This window comes from Hyla sarda, chromosome 10, assembly GCF_029499605.1.
Source record: "Hyla sarda isolate aHylSar1 chromosome 10, aHylSar1.hap1, whole genome shotgun sequence".
In the NCBI taxonomy this organism is placed as follows: Eukaryota; Metazoa; Chordata; class Amphibia; order Anura; family Hylidae; genus Hyla; species Hyla sarda.
Window position 1 is genome coordinate 42,403,428 of NC_079198.1, and position 24,573 is coordinate 42,428,000.

General features: G+C 43.5%; 1 protein-coding gene across 2 annotated transcripts in view; it reads left to right on the forward strand.

Moving 5' to 3' along the window:
* Nucleotides 1-24,573, forward strand: part of HMBS (hydroxymethylbilane synthase) — an 87,568-nt gene that overhangs the window by 32,966 nt on the left and 30,029 nt on the right. For both annotated transcript variants that reach the window (XM_056544597.1, XM_056544596.1), the window contains exons 11-12: nt 3,374-3,493; nt 19,853-19,906. In XM_056544597.1, the coding sequence (XP_056400572.1) occupies nt 3,374-3,493; nt 19,853-19,906 (174 nt within the window). The remainder of the gene's footprint in view (nt 1-3,373; nt 3,494-19,852; nt 19,907-24,573) is intronic.

Genomic DNA, 24,573 nt, shown 5'->3' on the forward strand with positions numbered 1-24,573 from the left:
AATACTAATGAATGGTCCTTGTCCCTACTTTATATGAAGGTTAGCCTTATACCTATCTCGATCTTACATGAGGATAGCTTTATGCCTACCCCTGCAGACTTAAACTTAAAAATCCTTCACTGTATTTGCAGCTACCACCTCTGCAGGAAGGCTATTCCATGCATCCACTAATTTCTCATTAAGCTGTTAATGAACATGGATGTCTATACTCGCCATGTGCCATTAACGGGGGTATGACATGGGCTCCCGACTCGAGATTGCATCATACCGGCCCCCAGCTGATTCCTGTAGCTGGGGGCCAGCGTTAATAGCCGACATGCGGCGATCGCCGCGGGCGGCTATTAACCCTATAGATCGCTGCTATCAAAGCTGACAGTGGCGTCTAAAGAACCCTGTAAATGCTCCCTGGTGGATCCACTTCTTAGGTAGCCGGAGGGCTTACTTCTCCTTCCGTCCAGGTCCTGGATCTGTGATTGATAAAGCATGACAGGACCAGGCTTTATCAATCGAGCGCAGGGCACACAGATCAATGTGGTTTTATTGAACCACATTGATCTGTGTGAAGAATCAAATGATTCCTCCTAAAAGTCCCCTAAGAGGACTAAAAGTAAAAAAAAAGTAAAAAAACACACACACTAACCCCTTCCTTATTAAAACTGTAAATCGACAAAATGGTACCGATAAAAACTTCAGATCACTGGGAAAAATATGAACCCTCACACAGCCCCGTATGCCCCAAAAATTAAAAAGTTATAGGGGTCAGAATAGGACAATTTTAAACGTATTAATTTTCAGATATGTAGTTATGAACTTTTCCAGAAGTACGACAAAATCAAAACTTTTATAAGTAGGGTATTAATTTAATCGTATTGGACCTACTGAATAAAGTGTCATTTTTACCGAAAAATGTACTGCGTAGAAACGGAAGCCCTCAAAATGGCGTTTTTTTTCTTAAATTTTGTCGTACAATGATTTATTTTTTTCCGGTTTCGCCGTAGATTTGGGGGTAAAATGACTGATGTCATTACAAAGTAGAATACAATTGGTGGCGCAAAAAAATAAGCCCTCATGTGGTTTATTAGGTGCAAAATTGAAAGGGTTATGATTTTTAAAAGGTAGGGAGGAAAAAAACGAAAGTGCAAAAAAACAGAAACGCTTGGTCCTTAGGGGGTTAGTGTAATATTTTTAGATATTACTTTTAAGCCTTTGCCCCTCTAATTTAAAACTATGACCTCTTGTGGTAGTTTTTCTTCTTTTAAATATACCGTATATACTCGAGTATAAGCCGACCCGAATATAAGCCGAGGCCCCCTCATTTCACCCCAAAATCCCAGGAAAAGTTATTGACTCGAGTATAAGCCCAGGGTGGGAAATACATCATCCCCCCCCCTGTCATCATCCAGACCCCCGTCATTAATACCCTCATCATCATCACCCTGTCATCATCCCCCCTTCATAATCACCACCTGTCATCTTCCCCTTGTCATCATCCCACACCCCCTCTTCATCATCCCCTTGTCATCATCCCACACCCCCCCCCCTTCATAATCTCCTTGTCATCATCCCACACCCCCCGTCATCATCTCACACCCCCCCTTCATCATCCCCTTGTCATCATCCCACACCCCCCCTTCATCATCCCCTTGTCATCATCCCACACCCCCCCCTTCATAATCTCCTTGTCATCATCCCACACCCCCCCTTCATCATCCCCTTGTCATCATCCCACACCCCCCCCTTCATCATCCCCTTGTCATCATCCCACACCCCCCCTTCATCATCCCCTTGTCATCATCCCACACCCCCCCTTCATCATCCCCTTGTCATCATCACCACATGTCATCAGCCCCCCCCCCCCTTCATCATCACCACTTGTCAATGTCTGATACAGTGGTCTTCAACCTGCGGACCTCCAGATGTTTCAAAACTACAACTCCCAGCAAGCCTGGGCAGCCATCGGCTGTCCGGGCTTGCTGGGAGTTGTAGTTTTGAAACCTCTGGAGGTCCGCAGGTTGAAGACCACTGCGGCCTTCGACATCATCCAGCCCCCCCCTCTCACCCCCTTTAGTTTTGTACTCACCTCTGCTCGGCGGGACGTTAGGGTGCGCTGGTCCGGTGCTGCAGGACTGTTCGGTGGGGAGGTCGTCCGGTGGGATAATGGTTCCGGGCTGTCCATCTTCACCGGGGGGACTCTTCTCCGCGCTTCGGGCCCGGAATAGAGGCGTTGCCTTGACGACGACGCAGAGGGACGTTGGTAATGAACGTCCCTCTGCGTCGTCGTCAAGGCAACGTGACTATGCCGGGCCCGAAGCGCGGAGAAGAGGGCCCCCCCCCCCGGTGAAGATGGCAGCCTGGAACCACTATCCCACCGGACGACCTCCCCACCGGACAGTCCTGCAGCACCAGACAAGCGCACCCTAACGTCCCGCCGAACAGAGGGAGTACAAAACTAAAGGAGGTGAGGGGGGGGGGGGGGGGGGCTGGATGATGTTGAAGGCCGCAGTGGTCTTCAACCTGCGGACGTCCAGAGGTTTCAAAACTACAACTCCCAGCAAGCCCGGACAGCCGATGGCTGCCCGGGTTTGCTGGGAGTTGTAGTTTTGAAACCTCTGGAGGTCCGCAGGTTGAAGACCACTGAGGGCGGAGAGTTCACTCGAGTATAAGCCGAGGGGGGGGGGGGGGGGTTCACCACGGAAAATATCTATAGCCTTCTGGAGATATGGCCTTCAGTACTGCTCACAATACTCCAAATGAGGCATGAGCGGCATAAGCACTTCCCTCTTTCTACTGCTAATACCTCTCCATATACAAACATTCTGTTAGCATTTCCTGCTGCTCTTTGACATTGTCTGCCTACTTTGAAGTCTTCTGAAATAATGACCCCTAAATCCTTTTCCTCAGATAAAGAGGTTAGGACTGTATCACATAGTCTAGGTTTTTATGTCCTAGGTGCATTATCTTGCACTTATCCACATTAAACTTTAGTTGCCAGTGTTCCTTTAGTTTACCCAAATTCCTTTACCCAAATCCTTTTCCATTTGGCGTATCTCTCCAGGAATATCAACCCTGTTACATATCTTTGTGTCATCAGCAAAAAGACACACCTTACCGTCGAGACCTTCTGCAATATCACTTATAAAGGTATTAAACAAAATGGGTCCCAGTACAGATCCCTGAGGTACCCCACTGGTAACAACACCTTGCTGAGAATATACTCCATTAACTACAACCCTCTGTTAAGCCTTAGTCTTATTTACACAGAATAATTTGCATTTTAATTTACAGACTAATCTCAGGTTTCTTGACTTTGATCTTATGATGTTAAGACTATGACAAAATGTACAACTGTTCATTGTCTTCCCTTTTTTTCCAGGGTGCATTAGCTGTAGAGGTTAGAGCCAAAGACCAGGACATTTTGATTATGGTGTCTGCCTTACAGGACCCACCGACTGTGTTGCGCTGCATAGCTGAAAGAGCATTCATGAAAAGACTGGTAAGAGCCCAGAATAATTAATTAAAATGGTGATGATCACAGAATGTTGAAAGGGGCATATAGTCCTGAATATGTATTAATAGATCACACTTGTGAAGTCTGATTTCAATTCACAAATTTCCAGACCACAAAGATGATTAGATGTCGGCAACATCTGCTTACAGGCGTAATCTGGCTTTTGATATATCATCCCCTATCCAAAGGATAGGGGATAAGATGTCTGATTGCGGGGTTCCCATCTTTGGGACCCAATGCGATCTACGTGCAGCACCCCCTACATTCTGTGCCGGATGCTGCTTCAGTCTCGGTAACGCTGGTTTTCCAAGACGTGACGTCACGCCACACCCCCTTGTGACCTCATGTCACACCCCCTCCCATAGACATGCATGGAGGGGACATGGTGTGACATCACAAGGTGGGTTGACGTCACATCTTCATCTGAGAAAACCAGCGTTTCCCGAGACTGAAGCAGCACACGCCGCAGAATGCCAGGGCTGGGATCACGGGACCAGCGGCAGGACCTCCACGATCACATATTTTTCCCTATACTTTGGATACAGGATAAGATGTCTAAGGCCGAAATACCCCATTAAAGGGGTACTCCTCTGGAAAACATTTTTTATTATTTTTTTTAAATCAACTGGTGCCGGAAAGTTAAACGGATTTGTAAATTAGAAGAGAATTGGAGTGGCTCTTTGTTCAACTGTAACCAATGGTTACTCGGGCTGCCCAATAAATAACACCTATACCCAAGGTGAAAAAATAAAACTCGTTGACAAGAAGATAACTGGGGCTCAGGGTAAAGGATATGAGGACACCGCTGGTTTAATTATCAAGATGTTATTATTTATTAATAATAAAATAAATTTTAGAGACGTAGTGAGTCGTGATCTGCAGGGCCCTTGCAGAATCACAGCACTCACTGTATAATAGTATATATAAAATAAAATATACTAGATTAATATACAATGCTACAAAATGTAATAAGTACTAGAAGGGTTAAGATTTTTAAATAGAAGTAATTCACAAATCTGTTTAACTTTCTGGCACCGGTTGATTAAGAAAAACTATTTTTTCCAGTGGAGTGCCCCTTTAAATCCACAGGTTTGGCAGATGCTTATCTAATGTGTAGGGCCAGCTTTGAGGTCTGTACCCTCACTGCTTCTCTTCTAGCCTGTCATATCAGAATAGAATGGGTGTATAGAAATAAGAGTGATGTTATTATCTGTTTCTGTCTGCGCCACCTATACTATGCTGACATACATTATGGCCCTCATTTACTATTGCATAGCTGACATGTCTGCGCCAGAATTTGCGCCAGAATTGAAAAAAAACCTGACTAACTTTCCATTTTAGAAAGAAAATCCTAAAAGGGGGTGGGGCCGTTGGGAAAAGAGGGCGTGGTCACCAAAAAGGGGCGTGTTCCCGACATTTTCACAAAAAAACTACAAAAAATTTACTAAGGTTTCCACAGAAAATGTGGTGGATTTCAGCTGAGGAAAACCCGACAGATCAGAGCATGTGTAAAAAAAGCAAAATGTAGGGAAAGTGGAAAATGTAGGGAAACTTAGTAAATATCGTGGAAAAAAAAAATTTAGGGAATTAAAACCCACAAAGAAAGCTACACTCCACTCTTAGTAAATCAGGGCCTATATCTATAATCAGTAACAATAATTTAACTCCTTTTTGTTTTGCTTTTCCTAAAGTTTTGTGAGGTAATAAAAATACAAAAGTACCTATATGTGTGGGAATAGTCACCTGTTGATAGATCAGAAGTAGTTGTTTTTCTTTGGCTTTCCCAACGATGTACCTTTGTTTTGATAGGTGCTGTGCTGTGGGCAAAATAAGTTTTGTTGTCCCTTCTCACAGACATTAATTATATTTTAAGCTATAAGCATGCCTGTTCACAACAGGGTGTAAAAGGTATTGTGATCTTTGTAGATTAATCAACTTTGTAGAACTGCTGCCCCACATGTAAACCCCCTCCATATACAGGGAGGGATAGGGAAAGCTAGGAAGATAAGCGGCTTGTGAAATGTGAGGTCCTAGTAATGAAGGCTACACATGCACCAGCATGACCATGTGACTGCATGTGAGACTGTCTAACAAAGGAATTTCAGCTACAGACAGTACAAGTTAAGATTTAAAAAGTTAATCTTGTTTCCCTTAGTCTCTCAGCGGTACAGTGATGTGGTAAACTCCACCCCTGTGATCTTGCAGGACCTTAGGATAATTTTAATAAGAATAAAACAAATATGAGTAAATAGAGCCCCTGAACCTCGATGTAAATGCAGGTGGATCCATGGCACTTGAAAATACAGGCAGATCTATGTCAGCCGCTAGATAAGCAGAAGACATATAATCACAAATCCATCTGGATATAGTTGGTTTAAAGGCTTTCTTACTGCACTTTGCACCCTGGTATACCACAAAGAGATTATGCTTCTTCCTAAAGGGATCCATCCTTTGAAGAAACATTTTTTAGACCTCTGAGCAGATCCAGGGTTTTCAAGTTCTTATCTTCACAAATAGAAACATCGAGTATGTACTGTGGAAGAACTATCATCTGGTTATGATTAGTGAAGGTAGGGACTTTTGGAGTAAGGTTTCAGTAACATTTCAGTAAAACCTTATTAGGTAACAATGTACTATAAGGTTCTCTTGCCGAGAGGGCTGTAGTTCTTCCACTCTTGGCATTTTTGAAGCTTTTTTTTTCCTCAAGAGGCTCAAAACTGAGGAGCACAGAGTTGCTTTAACACCACAGATAATTCCCAGGAGGCCACCGGCCTTAACATTCTAAGCTGTATGAGAATACAGCCTAGAATGGTAAGGCTGTTGGCCCCCTGGGATTTGTCTCTGGTGTTAAAACAAATGTGTGCTCCTCGATTTGAGGACACAACCTTTATAAAATTCTTTACATCTGGGATTTGTAAAAGCTTCCTTCAAAAAAATGCAGATTTAGCAGCCTGCTGTACTTTGTACATGGAGAAAGGCTTTTATCAATGTCATCTTTTAGAAACTCTTAATATTTGAGGAACAGATGGTGAAGATGAATCATTTTATCTCTAGCATATGTCTTATTGGTAGCCTCACTCCTACAGTGATTTTTCATTTGTGCGCCATTTTGATAAATTTGGTGCACATAATCCAAAATCACAGCAAAAAAAGGCTATGAAGTGGCTGCATACAGACAACACACATTGATAAATCTCTACCAGAGGCCATATTGTACTGCCTTCCCTAGGAGGAGAGGGGAGAATGACTTCAGAGTGTAAAAGATTGCTCGGAGTTCCGTGGTTTGAGGAAGGAATAAGTCCTTCCGGATTCCAGACTCCAAAGACTGTACTGTCTAGTAGGTGAGCTCCCCTTCCCAAACCTGAAGCATCCATTGTGATAATTTTCCACGGTGGTTCTTAAAGACATATATCCTGTAAGTCTGCCCACCAACTTTAAAAATCTTCTTGTGTTTGTGGACAGTATGTGAAGGGTATCTAGATCAGACAATCTTCTGTTCCATCTGTGAACGATCTCTGACTGGAGCAGACAAGGATGGCACAGCCTCTGCCGCTGAAGAGAGAAGGCCTAGAAAACATTTAAGAGTTCTGAGGGACACTGCACGAAGGGTTTAAAGAAACAGAGACCACTTCAATATCCTTTCTTTCTTGGCTGGCGAGAGATGAGTCTATTATGAATCCTAGAAATTGCTTTGGATGTATTTGGGGCCAAATCTCATTTGTCCAGATTGATAATCCAGCCTAGTTCTGTAAGGAGATCCTGGTAGTTCTGACATGCTCTATCAACTGTTTGAGAGCTGGCAATTATCAGACAGTCATCCAGGTATGGGATAACTCTTATTTCCTGTAACCTGGGAATCACCATCATAGTGGCAACCACTTTGGTAAATACAAATTGGGCTGATGTTACCGATGGGAAGTACCCTGAATTTAAGGTGATGTAAAATTCCTTGAATTCCCACTGCTGTCCGAAGAAACCTGTGCGTTGGCAGGATGGAAATATAAAAGTAAGCGTCTTTCAGATCCAGAGATGTCATAAAGTCTCCTCTGAAGAGAAGAGTTTGGACAGATCTTATTGTTTCCATTTTTAAACTTTTGTTTGTGAAGTGGTGATTTAGATATCTCAGATTGATAATCAGCCTGTACTTCCCCAATGGTTTTGGCACCAAAAAGACTGGGGAATAAACACTCTGGGGGATATTTATCAAAGGATTTAGACTGGTTTTTCCCTTTATAAATTTGTCGCACAGAAAGTCTCAGTCTAAATATGTGTGACTTTTCTGCGACTTTTGCTTTAGAGGATCTTTAGAACATGATGCATTCTAGTCTATTTTAGAGAGAAAAATGCATTGGTGCTGAATTTATCAAAAGCGACTTTTCAGCGACAAGTCGCATCGCCTGAAAGTACACTGAAATGTCAGACCATGCTGGAGCAGGTTTAAATACAGTCTAAAGCATAGATCCCGAAGTCTGTGCGCAGAATTTATCAAGAGCCGTGGGACTTTTGATAAATTAGGCGCAGAATAGACCAGCCTAACCCTCTGTAGTCTGGTCTATATTGATGCGATACATAGACAGCTTTGATAAATCTCCCCATCTGTTCTAATTCTAAGGGGGAACTAGCTCCAGGGCAGCTAAGGAAATCAAATAGTATTGAGGACTCCAGAAGTTCTTGCTTTGACTTCTCCAGGGGTGAGGAAACTAGGTATGTTTCTGTGGGGGCAAGAATATAGGAAAAGAATAACACTCTTGAATAATTCTCAGGACCCAAGGGTCCTTTATAAGCCTCTCCCACGCATAAGAGAACAATGTGAGGCGGCCGCCGACTGTAGTACCTGGGCTTGGGGTTTCCCTTGGAAGGACCTTCCCTTTTTAGAGATTTTGGAAACTGCCCCTTCTAGAATATCTGCCCTGTCTGCACCTAGGAGGGGAACACTGCCTTTCAGGGAATCCTCTGAAGGATAAGGTCTGAGGTAAGGACTTTATCAGACAGTTCGTCAATCAGTGTGTCTAACTCAGGCCCAAGAGACACCCAGGAATATACTGCAGACTGCAAAGATGGTACTTTGAAGGGTTGTCCCCAGACCAAGGATGCAAAATGACAACAGCACCTGGGATTCCCAGGCAGTCTTATATGCCGGTAGTTGCCGGGCCCTAAGCTGGGTGACTGTCTGCGATTTGATGAGAGCAGGCACATTCAACTTAGCATAGCGTTGACCACAGGCAGCTACATATGTTCTTTTTAGTGCCGCATTGATCCTACGATCCATAAGATCGCAATGGCTGGACCCGTCTTTAGACAATAGTCCTATTAGCAGTTGCCGTGTCCACTTTAGGACACCACCAGAGCCTTTTCTGTCTTTTTCCGTTCGGCCTTCAGTCTTCAGCCTTTCCAGAAGGAAAGAAAAATTTTCCTAACTCTAGGGTATCATCATCAAAAGAATTAGAAGAGATAAAAATTCCCTTCTTATTTTTCTCCATAGGAACAGGGAAGGAGCTTCTGTACCTCGATTTCTTCCTAGGGGGTTAAGCCGTAAGGGAATCCTTCAATTACTTTAAACTTTAAAACCCAGAGCAGTAGTAAATTTCCATAGAAAACCTGTCCTGCTCTGGATAGTTCCTGACATGGACAGAGGTGTCAGCAGAGAGCACTGTTGTCAGACAGAAAAGAAATTCAAAAAGAAAAGCACTTCCTCTGTAGAAGAAGCTGATAAGTACTGAAAGGATTAAGATCTTTTTTAATAGAAGTGATTTACAAATCAGTTTAACCTCTTCAGGACGCATGGTGCATGCATACGCCCTGCATCCTGAGTCCTTAAGGACGCAGGGCGTACAGGTACGCCCGTGGGAATTCCAGACCGGACCGGGGTGACTGCTGATATCTATCAGCAGGCACCCCGTGCAAACCCCTGAGGAAGTCCTGAGATGCCCCCCTCCCCCCCCCCATGTCAGCGATCGCTGCAAATCGGCGGTCAATTCCGACCGGCGATTTGTGGCTATTCTGGGTCAATCGGGTCTCTGGTGACCTGGAAAAAAGAAAGGGTCAATGGGGAGACAGCCCCATTCACCCTTACCCAGCAGAAGTGAGGTGGCTCGGGTGCCGCCTCACGATCACATGAATGATCGGTCGGAACGACCGACCAATCACGACCCTGCTGGGCGGTGATCGGGACGGCGATCATGGCGGCGTTAAGGGTCGGCGGGGGTCTCCTACCTTGCCCTGGTCCGGCGGGGGTCCCCTCTGGTGCGGTGGCCACGGCAGGAGCAGCAGGATCGATGGAAGCAGCAGCGGCGATCCCGGAGGCAGGATACAGCAGGTTGCTCCTGCTGTTGCTTAGCAACAACTCTCGGCATGCAAAGCTAAAGGGCATGCTGGAAGTTGTAGTTTTGCATCAGCTGGAGTTCCACCTACAGCTCCCAGCATGCCCTTTCGTAGTCTGTGCAAGCAAAAAGTGTGCATCCAGCTGTTGCATAACTACAACTCCCAACATGCACAGTCTACCAAAGGGCATGCTGGGAGTTGTAGCAGTGTGCCTCCAGCTGTTGCAAAACTACAACTCTCAGCATGCCCTTCGACTGTCAATGCATGCTGATTGTTGCAGTTTTGCAACAGCTGGAGACACATTGGTTGTGAAACCGAGTGTGTTTTGCAACCAGTGTGCCAACAGCTGTTGCAAAAATACAACTCCCAGCATGCACAGAGAGACTGTACATGCTGGGAGTTCTAGTTTTGCAACAGCTGGAGGCACATTGGTTGCGAAACTACAACTCCCAGCATGTATGGTCTGTCAGTACATGCTGGGAGTTGTAGTTTTGCAACAACTGGAGGTTTTCCCCTTCCCATGTGAATGTACAGGGTACATTCACACGGGCGGGTTTACAGCGAGTTTTCCGCTGCAAGTTTGAGATGCGACAAATTTTCTGCCGCAGTTCAATTTCCCAGCGAGAAACTCACCGTAAACCGGCCCGTGTGAATGTACCCTAAAAAAACTAAAATACACTAACACAAAATAAAAAGTAAAACACTACAATATACACATACCCCTACACAGTCACCCCCCCCCCCCCCCCCCCCCCCAATAAGAAAAAAAAAAACGTCTTGTACGGCACTGTTTCCAAAACGGAATCTCAAGATGTTGAAAAACAACAACTCCCAGTATTGCCGGTCAGCCACTGACTGTCCAGGCATGCTGGGAGTTTTGCTACAGCTGGAGACACCCTGTTTGGGAAACACTGCCTTAGGGTATTTTTGTGGTGGATAAAAATCCCCAATTTAGGCCTCAAATGCACATGGCGCTCTCTCACTTCGGAGTCCTATCTTATTTCAAGGAAACAGTTTAGGGCCACATATGGGGTATCTCCGTACTCGGGAGAAATTGCGTTACAAATTTTGGGGTGCTTTTTCTCCTTTTACCCCTTTATGAAAAGGTAAAGTTGGGGTCTACACCAGCATGTTAGTGTAAAAAATTTTTTTTTTTTTTTTACACTCTCACATGCTGGTTTTGTCCCATACTTTTAATTTTCACAAGCGGTAAAAGGAAAAAAAAAGACCCCCAAAATTTGTAACGCAATTTCTCCTGAGTACAGAACTACCCCATATGTGGGCGTAAATGATCTGCAGGTGCACAATATGGCTCAGGAGTGAGAGCGTGCCATGTACATGGTCTAAATTGGTGATTTGCACAGGGGTGGCTGATTTTACAGCGGTTCTGACATAAACCCAAAACAATAAATACCCAGGTGTGACCCCATTTTGGAAACTACACCCCTCAAGGAACGTAACAAGGGGTACAGTAAGCCCCACAGGTGTTTGACGACTTGTTTAAGTCGGATGTGTAAATGAAGAGAAAATTTTTTTCACTAAAATGCTGTTTTTTCCCCAAATTTTACATTTTTACAAGGGGTAATTGGAGAAATGCCCCCCAAAATTTGTAACCCCATTTCTTCTGAGTATGGAAATACTGCTTGTGTGGACATCAAGTGCTCTGCTGGCGCACTACAATGCTCAGAAGAGGAGGAGCGCCATTGAGCTTTTGGAGATAGAATTTGTTTGGAATAGTCAGGGGCCATGTGCATTTACAAAGCCCCCCATGGTGCCAGAACAGTGGACCCACATGTGACCCCATTTTGGAAACTACACCCCTCACAGAATTTAATAAGGGGTGCAGGGAGCATTTGTACCCAACTGGTGTTTGACAGATCTTTGGAACAGTGGGCTGTGCAAATGAAAAATTACATCTGTCAGACACCTGTGGGGCATAAATGCTCACTGTGCCCCTTATTACATTACGTGAGGGGTGTAGTTTCCAAAATGGGATCACAAGTTGGGGGGTCCATTGTTCTGGCACTATGGGGGCTTTGTAAACGCACGTGGCCTTCAATTCTGGACAAATTTTCTCTCCAAAAGCCCAATGGTGCTCCTTCTCTTCTGAACATTGTAGTGCACCCACAGAACACTTTACATCCACATATGGCTATGTTCTTACTCAGAAGAAATGGGGTTATACATTTTGGGGGGCTTTTTCCTATCTTCCCTTGTGAAAATGAAAAATGTAGGATAACACCAGCATTTTAGTAAAATTATTTATTTTTTTCATTTTCCCATCCAACTTTAAAGAAAATTTGTTAAACACCTGTGGGGTGTTAAGGCTCACTATACCCCTTGTTACGTTCCGTGAGGGGTGTCACTTCCAAAATGGGGTCACACGTGGGTATTTTTTTGCGTTTATGTCAGAACCGCTGTAAAATCAGCCACCCCTGTGCAAATCACCAATTTATGCCTCAAATGTACATAGTGCGCTCTCACTCCTGAGCCTTGTTGTGCGTCCGCAGAGCATTTTACACCCACATATGGGGTACTTCCATACTACGTTACAAATTTTGTGGGTCTTTTTTTTTTCCTTTTACCTCTTGTGAAAATAAAAAGTATGGGGCAACACCAGCATGTTAGTGTAAAAATGTAAATTTTTTTACACTAACAGGCTGGTGTAGACCCCAACTTTTCCTTTTCATAAGGGGTAAAAGGAGAAAAAGCCCCCAAAATTTGTAGTGCAATTGCTCCAGAGTACGGAAATAACCATATTTGGCCCTAAACTGTTTCCTTGAAATACAACAGGGCTCTGAAGTGAGAGAGCTCTATGCGCATTTGAGGACTAAATTAGGGATTGCATAGGGGTGGACATAGGGGTATTCTACGGCAGTGATTCCCAAACAGGGTGCCTCCAGCTGTTGCTAAACTCCCAGCATGCCTGGACAGTCAGTGGCTGTCCGAAAATGCTGGGAGTTGTTTAGCTGGAGGCTCAGTTTTGGAAATGCTGCCGTAAGATACGTTTTCATTTTTATTGGGGGGGACAGTGTAAGGGGGTGTATATGTAGTGTTTTACCCTTTATTAGGTGGTAGTGTAGTGTAGTGTTTTTAGGGTACATTCGCACTGGCGGCCGTTTACGGTGAGCTTCTTGCTAGGACTTTGCGCTGTGGCGGAAAATATGCCGCAGCTCTAACTTGAAGCAGGATACTGACTGAAAACCCCCGCCCATGTGAATGTACCCTGTACATTCACATGCGGGGGGCAGGCACACCTCCAGCTGTTGCAAAACTACAACTCCCAGCATGCACTGACAGACCGTGCATGCTGGGAGTTGTACTTTTGCAACAGCTGGAGGCACACTGTTTGGAAAACCTTCAGTTAGGTTCTGTTGCCTAACTCCGTATTTTCCAACCTGTGTGCCTCCAGTTGTTGCAAAACTACAACTCCCAGCAAGGCATGTAGTTATGCAACAGCTGGAGGTACGCAACTATAACTCCCAGCATGCCGAGACAGCTGTTTGTTGTTTGGGCATGCTGGGAGTTTTAGTTTTGCAAGATCTGAAGGCCCACAGTTTAGAGACCACTGCACAGTGATCTCCAAACTGTAGCCCTCCAGCTGTTGCAAAACTGCAAATCCCAGCATGCCCAAACAGCTGTCTTGGCATGCTGGGAGTTTTAGTTTTGCTACATCTGGAGGGCTACAGTTTGGAGACCACTGTATAGTGGTCTCAAAACTGTAGCCCTCCAGATGTTGCTAGGCAACTACTCACCGGCTTCCGTAGGATCGCCGTACCAGTGAGCCGCATCACCGTCCTCTGCCGCTCACCGATGGTAGGTGACCTCCAGCGCCTGTCACCTTCGGTTCCCCCCGTTCTGCCCGGACTACTGTGGGTGGGCAGAACGGGGGAGCCGAACTTTAAACCCCCCTCCCCCGATCTGCTATTGGTCGTTCACTTCACGACCAATAGGAGGGGTGGCACCCCTGCCACCTCACTCCTATCCCTTCAGGGGGATCGTGGGTGCCTTGGACAACCCCGATCCCCCTTATTTTTCGGGTCACCGAAGACCCGTATGACCCGGAATCGTCGCAAATCGCCTATCAATTCACTGGCGATTTTCAGCGATCTCAGGACCCTCTGGGCATTGGCATGGGATGCCTGCTGATATCGCCGGGTGGGGACCGAAATTCCCACGGGTGTACAGGTATACCCTTGGTCCTTAAGTACCAGGGTGTCAGGGTGTACCTTTACGCACGTGGACCCTAAGGGGTTAAAGGGTTACTCCGCTGGAAAACGTTTTTTTTAACCCCTTAAGGACCGACCCATTTTTTACCTCTATGACCTCTTTTGACATGTATCTCTTTAAAGGGGTACTCTGGTGAAAAACTTTTTTTTCTTTCTTTTTTTTTAAATCAACTGGTGTCAGAAAGTTAACAGATTCGTAAATTACTTCTATTAAAAAATCTTAATTCTTCCTGTACTTATTAGCTGCTGAATACTACAGTGGAAATTATTTTCCGTTTGAAACACAGAGCTGTCTGCTGACATCATGAGCACAGTGCTCTCTGCTGACATCTCTGTCCATTTTAGGAACTGCCCAGGGTAAAAGGAAATCCCCATAGCAAACATATGCTGTACTGGGCAGTTCATAAAATGGACAGAGATGTCAGCAGAGAGCACTGTGCTCGTGATGTCAGCAGACAGTTCTGTGTTTCAAAAAGAAAAGCATTTCCGCTGTAGTATTCAGCAGCTAATAAGTACAGGAAGGATTAAGATTTTTTAATAGAAGTCATTTACAAATCTGTTTAACTTTCTGGCACCAGTTGATTTAAAAAAAATAAAAATAAAAAAGTTTTTCACCGGAGTACTCCTTTAACCCCTTAAGGACTCAGCCCATTTTGGCCTTAAGGACTCAGACAATTTAATTTTAACGTTTTCATTTTTTCCTCCTCGCCTTCTAAAAAACATAACTCTTTTATATTTTCATCCACAGACTAGTATGAGGGCTTGTTTTTTGCGCGACCAGTTGTCCTTTGTAATGACATCACTCATTATATCATAAAATGTATAGCGCAACCAAAAAACACTATTTTTGTGGGGAAATTAAAACGAAAAACGCAATTTTGCTAATTTTGGAAGGTTTCGTTTTCACGCCGTACAATTTATGGTAAAATTGACATGTGTTCTTTATTCTGAGGGTCAAATTAAAATGATACCCATTATTATATACTTTTATATTATTGTTGCGCTTAAAAAAAAATCACAAACTTTTTAACCAAATTAGTACGTTTATAATCCCTTTATTTTGATGACCTCTAACTTTTTTATTTTTCCGTATAAGCGGCGGTATGGGGGCTCATTTTTTGTGCCATGATCTGTACTTTTTTTTTATACCACATTTGCATATAAAAAACTTTTAATACATTTTTTATAATTTTTTTTTATAAAATGTATTAAAAAAGTAGGAATTTTGGACTTTTTTTTTTTTCTTTTCGTTCACGCCGTTCACCGTTTGGGATCATTAACATTTTATTTTAATAGTTCGGACATTTACGCACGTGGCGATACCAAATATGTCTATAAAAAAATGTTTTTTACGCTTTTTGGGGGTAAAATAGGAAAAAACGGACGTTTTACTTTTTTATTGGGGGAGGGGATTTTTCACATTTTTTTTACTTTTACATTTTTTTACATTTTTTTTTTTTTTTACACTTGAATAGTCCCCATAGGGGACTATTCATAGCAATACCATGATTGCTAATACTGATCTGTTCTATGTATAGGACATAGAACAGATCAGTGTTTTCGGTCATCTTCTGCTCTGGTCTGCTCGATCACAGACCAGAGCAGGAGACGCCGGGAGCCGCACGGAGGAAGGAGAGGGGACCTCCGTGCGGCGTTATGAATGATCGGATCCCTGCAGCAGCGCTGCGGGCGATCCGATCGTTCATTTAAATCACGCACTGCCGCAGATGCCGGGATCTGTATTGATCCAGGCACCTGAGGGGTTAATGGCGGACGCCCGCGAGATCGCGGGCGTCGGCCATTGCCGGCGGGTCCCTGGCTGCGATCAGCAGCCGGGATCAGCCGCGCATGACACGGGCATTGCTCCGATGCCCGCGGTTATGCACAGGACGTAAATGTACGTCCTGGTGCGTTAAGTACCACCTCACCAGGACGTACATTTACGTCCTGCGTCCTTAAGGGGTTAAATGGTAATAACTTTACAACACTTTTTCTGAGCAGAGTTATTCTGAGATTGTTTTTTCGTGACATATTGTACTTTATATAAGTGGTGCATTTTTGTTGACACATGAAGCATTTTTTGAGAAAAACTTCAAAATATTAAAAATATTGTGAAAAACTGGAAAATGTCTTGTTTTTTTTTTATGGTGTACACTGTGCGGTAAAAGTGATGTTATATTTATTCTGTGGGTCAGTACGATTATGGCGATACCCATTTTATATAGCTTTCTATGTTTTTTTTTCCTTTTCTGAGCAAAATTATTTTTCTGCCTTTCATTTTCCAACAGCCGCAACTTTTTTATTTTTCGTCCGATGCCTTTGAGTAAGGGCTTATTTTTTGTGGGATGAGCTGTACTTTTTATTGGTATCATTTTTGTGCTACGTGCTACCTTTTGATCTTTTTTTATTCCGCTATTTGTACCAAAATTGGCGAATTTTGGGCTTTTTTGATGTTTTTTTTTACAGTGTTCACGGTGCGGGATAATTTACATTATAGTTTTATAGTACACGTAATTACGGACGTGGCAATACCTATTATGTATATGATTTGAGTTTTTTGATCTTTTTTGGTGATTATACAGGGCTTTTATTGGGAAATGGCCTTTTTTCTTATTTATTTTATTACACTTCTTCATACTTTTATTGAAGAACTTTTTATTTATTTTTTTACACTTTTTACAGGTTATACTATGCTGCAATACAGTTGTACTGCAGAACAGTATAACCTGATGAGCTGCAGACACTACAGCCTGTGCGATCCAGCCTCTGGCTGGATCTCACAGGCTTCCGTAGCAGGCATACAGGAGCTCATGATCTGACCTCCTGCTGCCATAGCAACCAACAGCGACCCGCGATTGTATCGCGGCCCCGCCGTTGGAGAACACCATAGATGTCGTGATCAGGATTGATCACGGCATCTATGGGGTTAATGCTGCCGAGACCAGCGCGATCGTGGCTGTGGCAGTGCCGGAGATCGCTATGACGTATGCATACGTCCAATTGTGCGAACGTGTCGGATGATTGGACGTATGCATACGTCTTATAGCGGGGAGGGGTTAAATCAATTGGTGCCAGAAAGTTAAACAGATTTGTAAATTACTTCTATTTAAAAATCTTAATCCTTCCAGTCCTTGTCAGCTGCTATATGGTCCACAGGAAGTTCTTTTCTCTTTGAATTTGTCTGACCACAGTGCTCTCTCCTGACATCTCTGTCCATTTTAGGAACTGTTCAGAGTAGGAGCAAACCCCATAGCAAACCTCTCCTCCTCTAGACAGTTCCTAAAATGGACAGAGGTGTCAGCAGAGAGCACTGTAGTCAAAGAAAAAAACTTCCTGTGGACCAAATAGCAGCTGATAAGTAGTGGAAAGATTAAGATTTTTTAATAGAAGTAATTTACAAATCTGTTTAACTTTCTAACACCAGTTGATTTAAAATAAGAAGTTTTCCAGTGGAGTACCCCTTTAATTAGCCAAAAACAAAGTATTTGACCCAAATATACATATGATACATAGACAAAATATTTATCTATAATTAATATTAATTGGGGTGTCCAGTGATATTGTTATCAATTTTATCTATATGCACAACTGTAGGGCCATGCGGTTTGTGCTTATGGTCAACTAAGCTTTTTATTACCGTATTTATCGGCGTATAACACGCACTTTTTAGGCTAAAATTTTTAGCCTAAAGTCTGTGTGCGTGTTATACGCCGATACACCCCCAGGAAAGGCAGGGGGAGAGAGGCCGTCGCTGCCCGCTTCTCTCCCCCTGCTTTTCCTGGGGTCTAGAGCGCTGCTGTCGGCCCTTTTCACCCCCTGGTTATCGGCGCCGCTGCCCGTTCTGTCCCCCTGACTATCGGTGCCGGCGCCGATAGCCAGGGAGAGAGAAGCGGCGCCGACAGCCAGGGGGAGGGAAGGAGCAGCGGCACCCATTGCCGGCGCCGCTGCCCCGTTGCCTCCCCCCATCCCCGGTGGCATAATTACCTGAGTCCGGTCCGCGCTGCTCCAGGCCTCCGTCGTGCGTCCCCGGCGTCATTGCTATGCGCTGAACGGCGCGGCGCATGACGTCAGAGCGCCGCGCCGTGCATAGCAACGACGCTGGGGACGCACGACGGAGGCCTGGAGCAGCGCGGACCGGACTCAGGTAATTATGCCACCGGGGATGGGGGGAGGCAACGGGGCAGCGGCGCCGGCAATGGGTGCCGCTGCCCCTTCTCTCCCCCTGGCTGTCGGCGCCGCTTCTCTCCCCCTGGCTATCGGCGCCGGCACCGATAGTCAGGGGGACAGAACGGGCAGTGGCGCCGATAACCAGGGGGTGAGAAGGGCCGACAGCAGCGCTCTAGACCCCAGGAAAGGCAGGGGGAGAGAAGCGGGCAGCGACGGCCTCTCTCCCCCTGCCTTTCCTGGGGGTATATCGGGGTATACACGCACACACACGCACCCTCATTTTTTCATGGATATTTGGGTAAAAAACTTTTTTTACCCAAATATCCGTGGTAAAATGAGGGTGCGTGTTATAGGCCGGTGCGTGGTATACCCCGATAAATACGGTATATGTTGTATATTCTAAATATATTAAATTTATTCTGGTCTAGAGGATCTCACATTTTTTCTGGAGTGAACAGACAATCCATCATATATCTATTTTGAGTTTGTATGCGGAGGACTGAGAATCGTCTTTCTTATTCTATTTAATATATTTCTCTCTGGTTGTGAGAGCATCTCAGTTAACCTTGCATATTTATACTGTGAGCTGCACAATCAGTTCTGCTTTTTGCTGCTTTACTTGTATTTGTCCAGTCGTGCTTGGAGCAGATCTATGTTGGTTAAAGGGGTATTCCAAGCCAAAACGTTTTTTATATATATATATATATATATCAACTGGCTCCGGAAAGTTAAACAGATTTGTAAATTACTTCTATAAAAAAAAATCTTAATCCTTCCAATAGTTATTAGCTTCTGAAGTTGAGTTGTTGTTTTCGGTCTAACTGCTCTCTGATGACTCACGTCCCGGGAGCTGTGCAGTTCCTATTCTCCCATCATGCACAGCTCCCGGGACGTGACATCATCATTGAGCAGTTAGACAGAAAACTTCAGAAGCTAATAACTATTGAAAGGATTAAGATTTTTTAATAGAAGTAATTTACAAATCTGTTTAAAGGGTACCTCTCATCAAATAAACTTTTGATATATTTTAGATTAATGAATGTTGAATAACTTTCCAATAGCATGTTAATGAAAAATATGCTTCTTTCTATTGTATTTTTCCCGATCAGTCTTGTCAGCAAGCATTTCTGACTCATGCTGGAGTCCTAAACACTCAGAGCTGCCAGCCTGCTTTGTTCACAGCCAAACAGGCTGTGAACAAAGCAGGCTGACAGCTCTGAGTGTTCTCCTTTGTGAACATAGCAGACTGGCAGCTCGTAGTGTTTAGGATTCCAGCATGAGTCTGATATGCTTGCTGCCAGGACTGGTAGGGAGACCCCTAGTGGTCATTTCTTCAAAGTGGAAAATTAAATAGAAAGAAGCATATTTTTTGATAATATGCAATTGTGAAGTTATTCTGCATACATTAATCTATAATATATCAAAAGTTTTTTTGATGAGAGGTACCCTTTAACTTTCCGGAGCCAGTTGATATATATAAAAAAAAAAAAGGTTTTGCCTGGAATACCCATTTAAGCTGTATTCTCTATAGTCCTAGCTTCTGTCCATCCACACTTAATTTTCTTATCAGGTTTTTGTAGATAGTTTGTGCATTTGATGTTCTCATTCACTGTGCTTTAATTTTTAGGAGGGTGGTTGCAGTGTGCCAGTAGCAGTATCCACAGTAATCAAGGATTCTCAGGTATTAATCTCAGTATTTCTAACTTATAATGCCTTGCGAAAGTATTTGCCCTCTTTGTGTTTTTCCTGTTTTGTGGCATGACATTCTTGAATTAACATTTGTACATTGTATTAGCATTTGTACCATTTGGTTTGCCTTTTACAGTAAGCTACAGCCAGACTCCTCTGGGACTGGCTTATATCTCCCTTAACAATAAGCCAAAATACAAAATGCCTGATGCTTCACTCCATCAACATCATCTGTTGGTGGAGACTTAAGTGGTCGCCATATGCCTTTAGACAACCTGCTGATGGCGCCAGGCTTGAGTGACACTTTAACAGAAAAAACACAGGACGTTAATGTGGAGCCACTTTTTGCTGCAATTATAGATAAAAGTCTCTTGAGGTATGTCTCTTTTGCTAAGCACATCTATACACTGGTATTTCTCACTCTTGTTATTAGAGGACACAGAAGACTATGGGTATAGACTGGCGCCACGAAGTGGCACGAAACAGCAAATGTTAGCTTTTTCTGTACAGGCTATATCCCTCCTGCAGACTGAGCCAATCAGTTTTAGCTTAATGTCTATAGGAGGCAGACCTCTCTTGCTCTGCAGCTCTGCTACATTATTTATTTTTTCATGTGGTTACTGAGGTTTATCCTCTCACTTTATTCATGGGGACATGAACGTGGGCTGCTACACTAGACATAAACCCCCTTGAGGATGTCAGGAGCAGAAGACAAGGCAGCACGCTGCTGTGTTCTTTTCTCTGCTGCTGGTCACCCATCTCATATGTTACCAACGCAGATCAGAGTGTCTGTACCCCAACTTCAATGCATGTTCACCGAAGTGTGACCCTGTGCACACTTAAAAGACACCAGACAGGAGTATTCCTCCAGCCTGATGTCTACAGAGTTACATAATTTGTAAGGCTGAAAAAGACATACGTCCATCCAGTTCCGCCTATTACCCTGTAGTGTTGATCCAGAGGAAGACAAAAAAAAACATGAGGTAGAAGCCAGTTTTCCTCATTTTTAGGGAGCAAAATTAATTCCTGACTCAGTCTGGCAATTAGAATGGATCAACCACCTTTGTCAAGAATCTAGTCACTAACCTGTAATATTTTTACTCTCCAGAAATGTAATTAATCTGGCAGGGAGCTCCATAGACTCACTGATCTTACAGTAAAGAATCTCCTTCTGTGCTGGTGTAGAAACTTTTTGAACTTTAGGCATAGAGAATGCCCCCTTGTTATAGATACAGTCCTGGGTATAACCAGATTATGGGAGATGTCTTTGTTTTGCTCCCTGATATATTTATTTGGGCCACCCCTAAGCAATTTTTTTCTGAACTAAATACCTAAAAATGTTGCTAATCTTTTTGATTACTGTAGTCCACCCATTTAAATTATTACTCTTGTTGCCAGTCTTTCAACCCTTTCCAGCTTCACTGTCTTTCTTGTTCACTGTATTCAATGTGTGGTCTGACTAGTGATTTGTACAGTGGTAGAATTATTTTCTTGTTGTGTGCATCTATGCCCCTTTTGAGGCCCCCCATGATTTTATTTGACTTAAGTCCTTTTCCATATTGTACCCAGTGTTTTCCAATTAAGTACCCAATCCCAGCCTGGATTTTTCCTCCCCATAACCTTACATTTATCAGTGTGTTGAACTTCATCTGCCACTTTTCAGCCAAAGCCTTAAACCTTTTGCAGATCCATTTGTAACAGTGCACTGTCCTCCATTGTGTTTACAACTTTTCAGAGTTTTTTCTTTTTTTATCATTTGGAAACATTGATACTGTAATGTGCAATCCCGTTACAAGGTAATTAGAAAAATTTTCCACTAGAAACACTTACCCAAACAGAATATGTACCTTTAATAGCTAACCCTCTGTTTCCTATCACTGAGCCAATTACCTAGCTTTTTATGCACCAACCTTTTATATGTCACAGTATCAAGTGCTTTGGAAAAATCAAGATTGGATCCAGTCTTGAGCTCAGCCCCTCACATATAAGCTGATCAGGTTAGTTTGACAGTGACCAATCACCTATAAACCCATGTAGATATAGACTTATATGTAAAGGTTAACCTGATTCGTGGGAGGAGTCTGGTCTAGGTGCGGTCGGCAGCGTACAAGACATCCCCACCCTCCCTTCCCCTTTTTTCTACAGTCACTCTCAGGGTATCCTTCTTCTTTAGGATACCCTTCACGGCGGGCCAGGCACACCCCAGGCCTAATTATTCACCCAAATGGTACACTCCACTCATGGTACATGTAATTTGACCACAAATATATTTTCATTAGGATACTCTAATGTAGCATCGGTTTACTTATAAGGGAGGCTAAGCTAATAGGCTTATCACATTTTGACCCGTTTTTGAATATTGACCCCGCATTTTCTTTGCACCAGTTTTGGTGGGGAACATACCCTATCACTATAGAGTCCTTATCCCCTTAACTCATTCAGCCCGTAAATGTACTTCCTTGTTCTTAATGCACCAGGGCATACATTTAAGTCCTATACATAAAACAAGCACAGGAGGTGCACTCTCTTCATGCACAGCAGGTCCCAGATGCTATTAGCAGCCAGGGACCCACCGCTACTGACTGACTTCAGTGACCACGCTGATGTCCACCATTAACCAATCAGATGCCGTGATCAATACTAATCACGGCATCTGCAGCCGGGCCGGTGTTCTAACAGCTGATTGGATCACCCACGGCACAACTGCGGGGATCCGATCAGCCAAGAATGTGGACGGAGGTCCCCTCACCTGCCTCTGCCATTCTCCCGGTCTTCTTTTATGGTCTGCCTTCATATGCTTAGCACTGAACAGTATTCGTAGTCTAAGGATTACTATAAAAAAAGAAAATAATAATAATGTGAAATAACTTCTCCCAATAAAAATTTTAAATAACCTCTTTTTCCCATTTTACCACAAAAAAAATGTTTTTGATAATAGTCCCATAAGATGAACGGCATAAACATAACATTTATTTTTTTTTTACATTTCTGCTTTTTTGTCACATCACAGTTCAATTTTTTTTTAAATAAAAAGTCAGATATATATGTAAAAGTGGTACTAATAAAAACTATAGATCATGGCCCAAAAATTTAGCCTTCGTATAACCCCGTATACAGAAAAATTAGGAAGTTAGGGTGGGTTTACACTACGATTCCACTCTATGGTAACTGGATCCAGCTGGGGGAAGTGAAAACCATGCCCGTATCTCATTCATCTCATGAGTCGAACAGTGAATCCGGTCGGCTCATTTTTGCCCCGTATCCGGTTTCTGTGACCAGACCTGAAACCGCGGCATACCACGGTTTTATGTCTAATCAGAAAACCGGATACGGGGCAAAAATGAGCCGAAAGGAGTCACTGTTTGATTCCGGTCGGCTCATTGAAATGAATGAGATACGGGCCCGGTTTTCACTCCACCCAGCCGGATCGGGTGACCGTAGTGTAAAATTGTTGTGTGAACCCACTCTTATAGGTGGTCAAAATAGGGAAATTGTAAACATACCTATTTTGTAAAAAAAAAAAAATATATATATATATATATGTGTATAATATATATAGAATTATTTTTTTAAAAATTTTTTTTTAACAACAATACAATAATAGAAAAGTATCTAACATGGGTATCATTTTAATCGTATTGACCCACAGAATAAAGAAAACATGTAATTTTAACCATAAAGTAACCCTCCCAAGATTTGAAACATTGTGGTTTACTTTTCAATTTCCCCACACAAATAATATATATTTTTTGTTTTGTTATACATTTTATGGTAAATTAGTTATCTATTACTAAGTACAATTTTTTGTGCAAAAAACAAGCCCTTTATATGGGTTTGTGGATGGAAATATAAGAGTTATGGTTTTTAGAACGCGAGGAGATAAAAATGAAAATGCTAAAATTGACTAGTCCTTCAGGCCATAATGCGCTGTATCCTTGAGGGGTTAAAGAAGCACTCCTGTTGTTTGTTTTGTTTTCTTTGCTCATATCATGCATACTTACTGTCATTAGTCCAATAAACACCAGTCTGACTTACCAAATCTCCCAATGCTTAACCCCTTAAAGGAGTACTCCAAAGGATAAGATGTCTCATCGCAGGGGTCCCACCGCTGGGGACCCCCGCAATCTCCCTGCTGCACTCTGCATTCGTTAAGAGCGTCAGGTGCAGTGCCGGAGGCGCGTGACGTCACGGCCACGCCCCCTCAATGCAAGTCTATGGCCTGTCATGCCCCCTCGCATAGACTTGCATTGAGGGAGCGTGGCCGTGACATCACGAGCAGGGCGTGGCCATGATGTCACGAGCCTCCGCATCGCCAGTCATCTGGCATGGAGCGTTGTTCGCTTCGTGCATTGGATGTCTGGGGTGCCGCAGAAGAGGTCGCGGGGCTCCCCAGTGGCGGGACCCCCATGATCAGACATCTTATCCCCTATCCTTTGGATAGGGGATAAGATGTCTAGGGGCGGAGTACCCCTTTAAGGATACATTCAATTTTGGCCTTGAGGACTCTGTTTGATTTCTGCGTTTTCATTTTTACCTCCTCTCTTTTTAAGAGGCATAACTCTTTTTTTTAATTTTTTCATCTACAGACCCATATTAGGGCTGTTTTTTTGCACGACCAATTGTGCTTTGTAATGGCATCTTTCGTTTTACCATAAATTG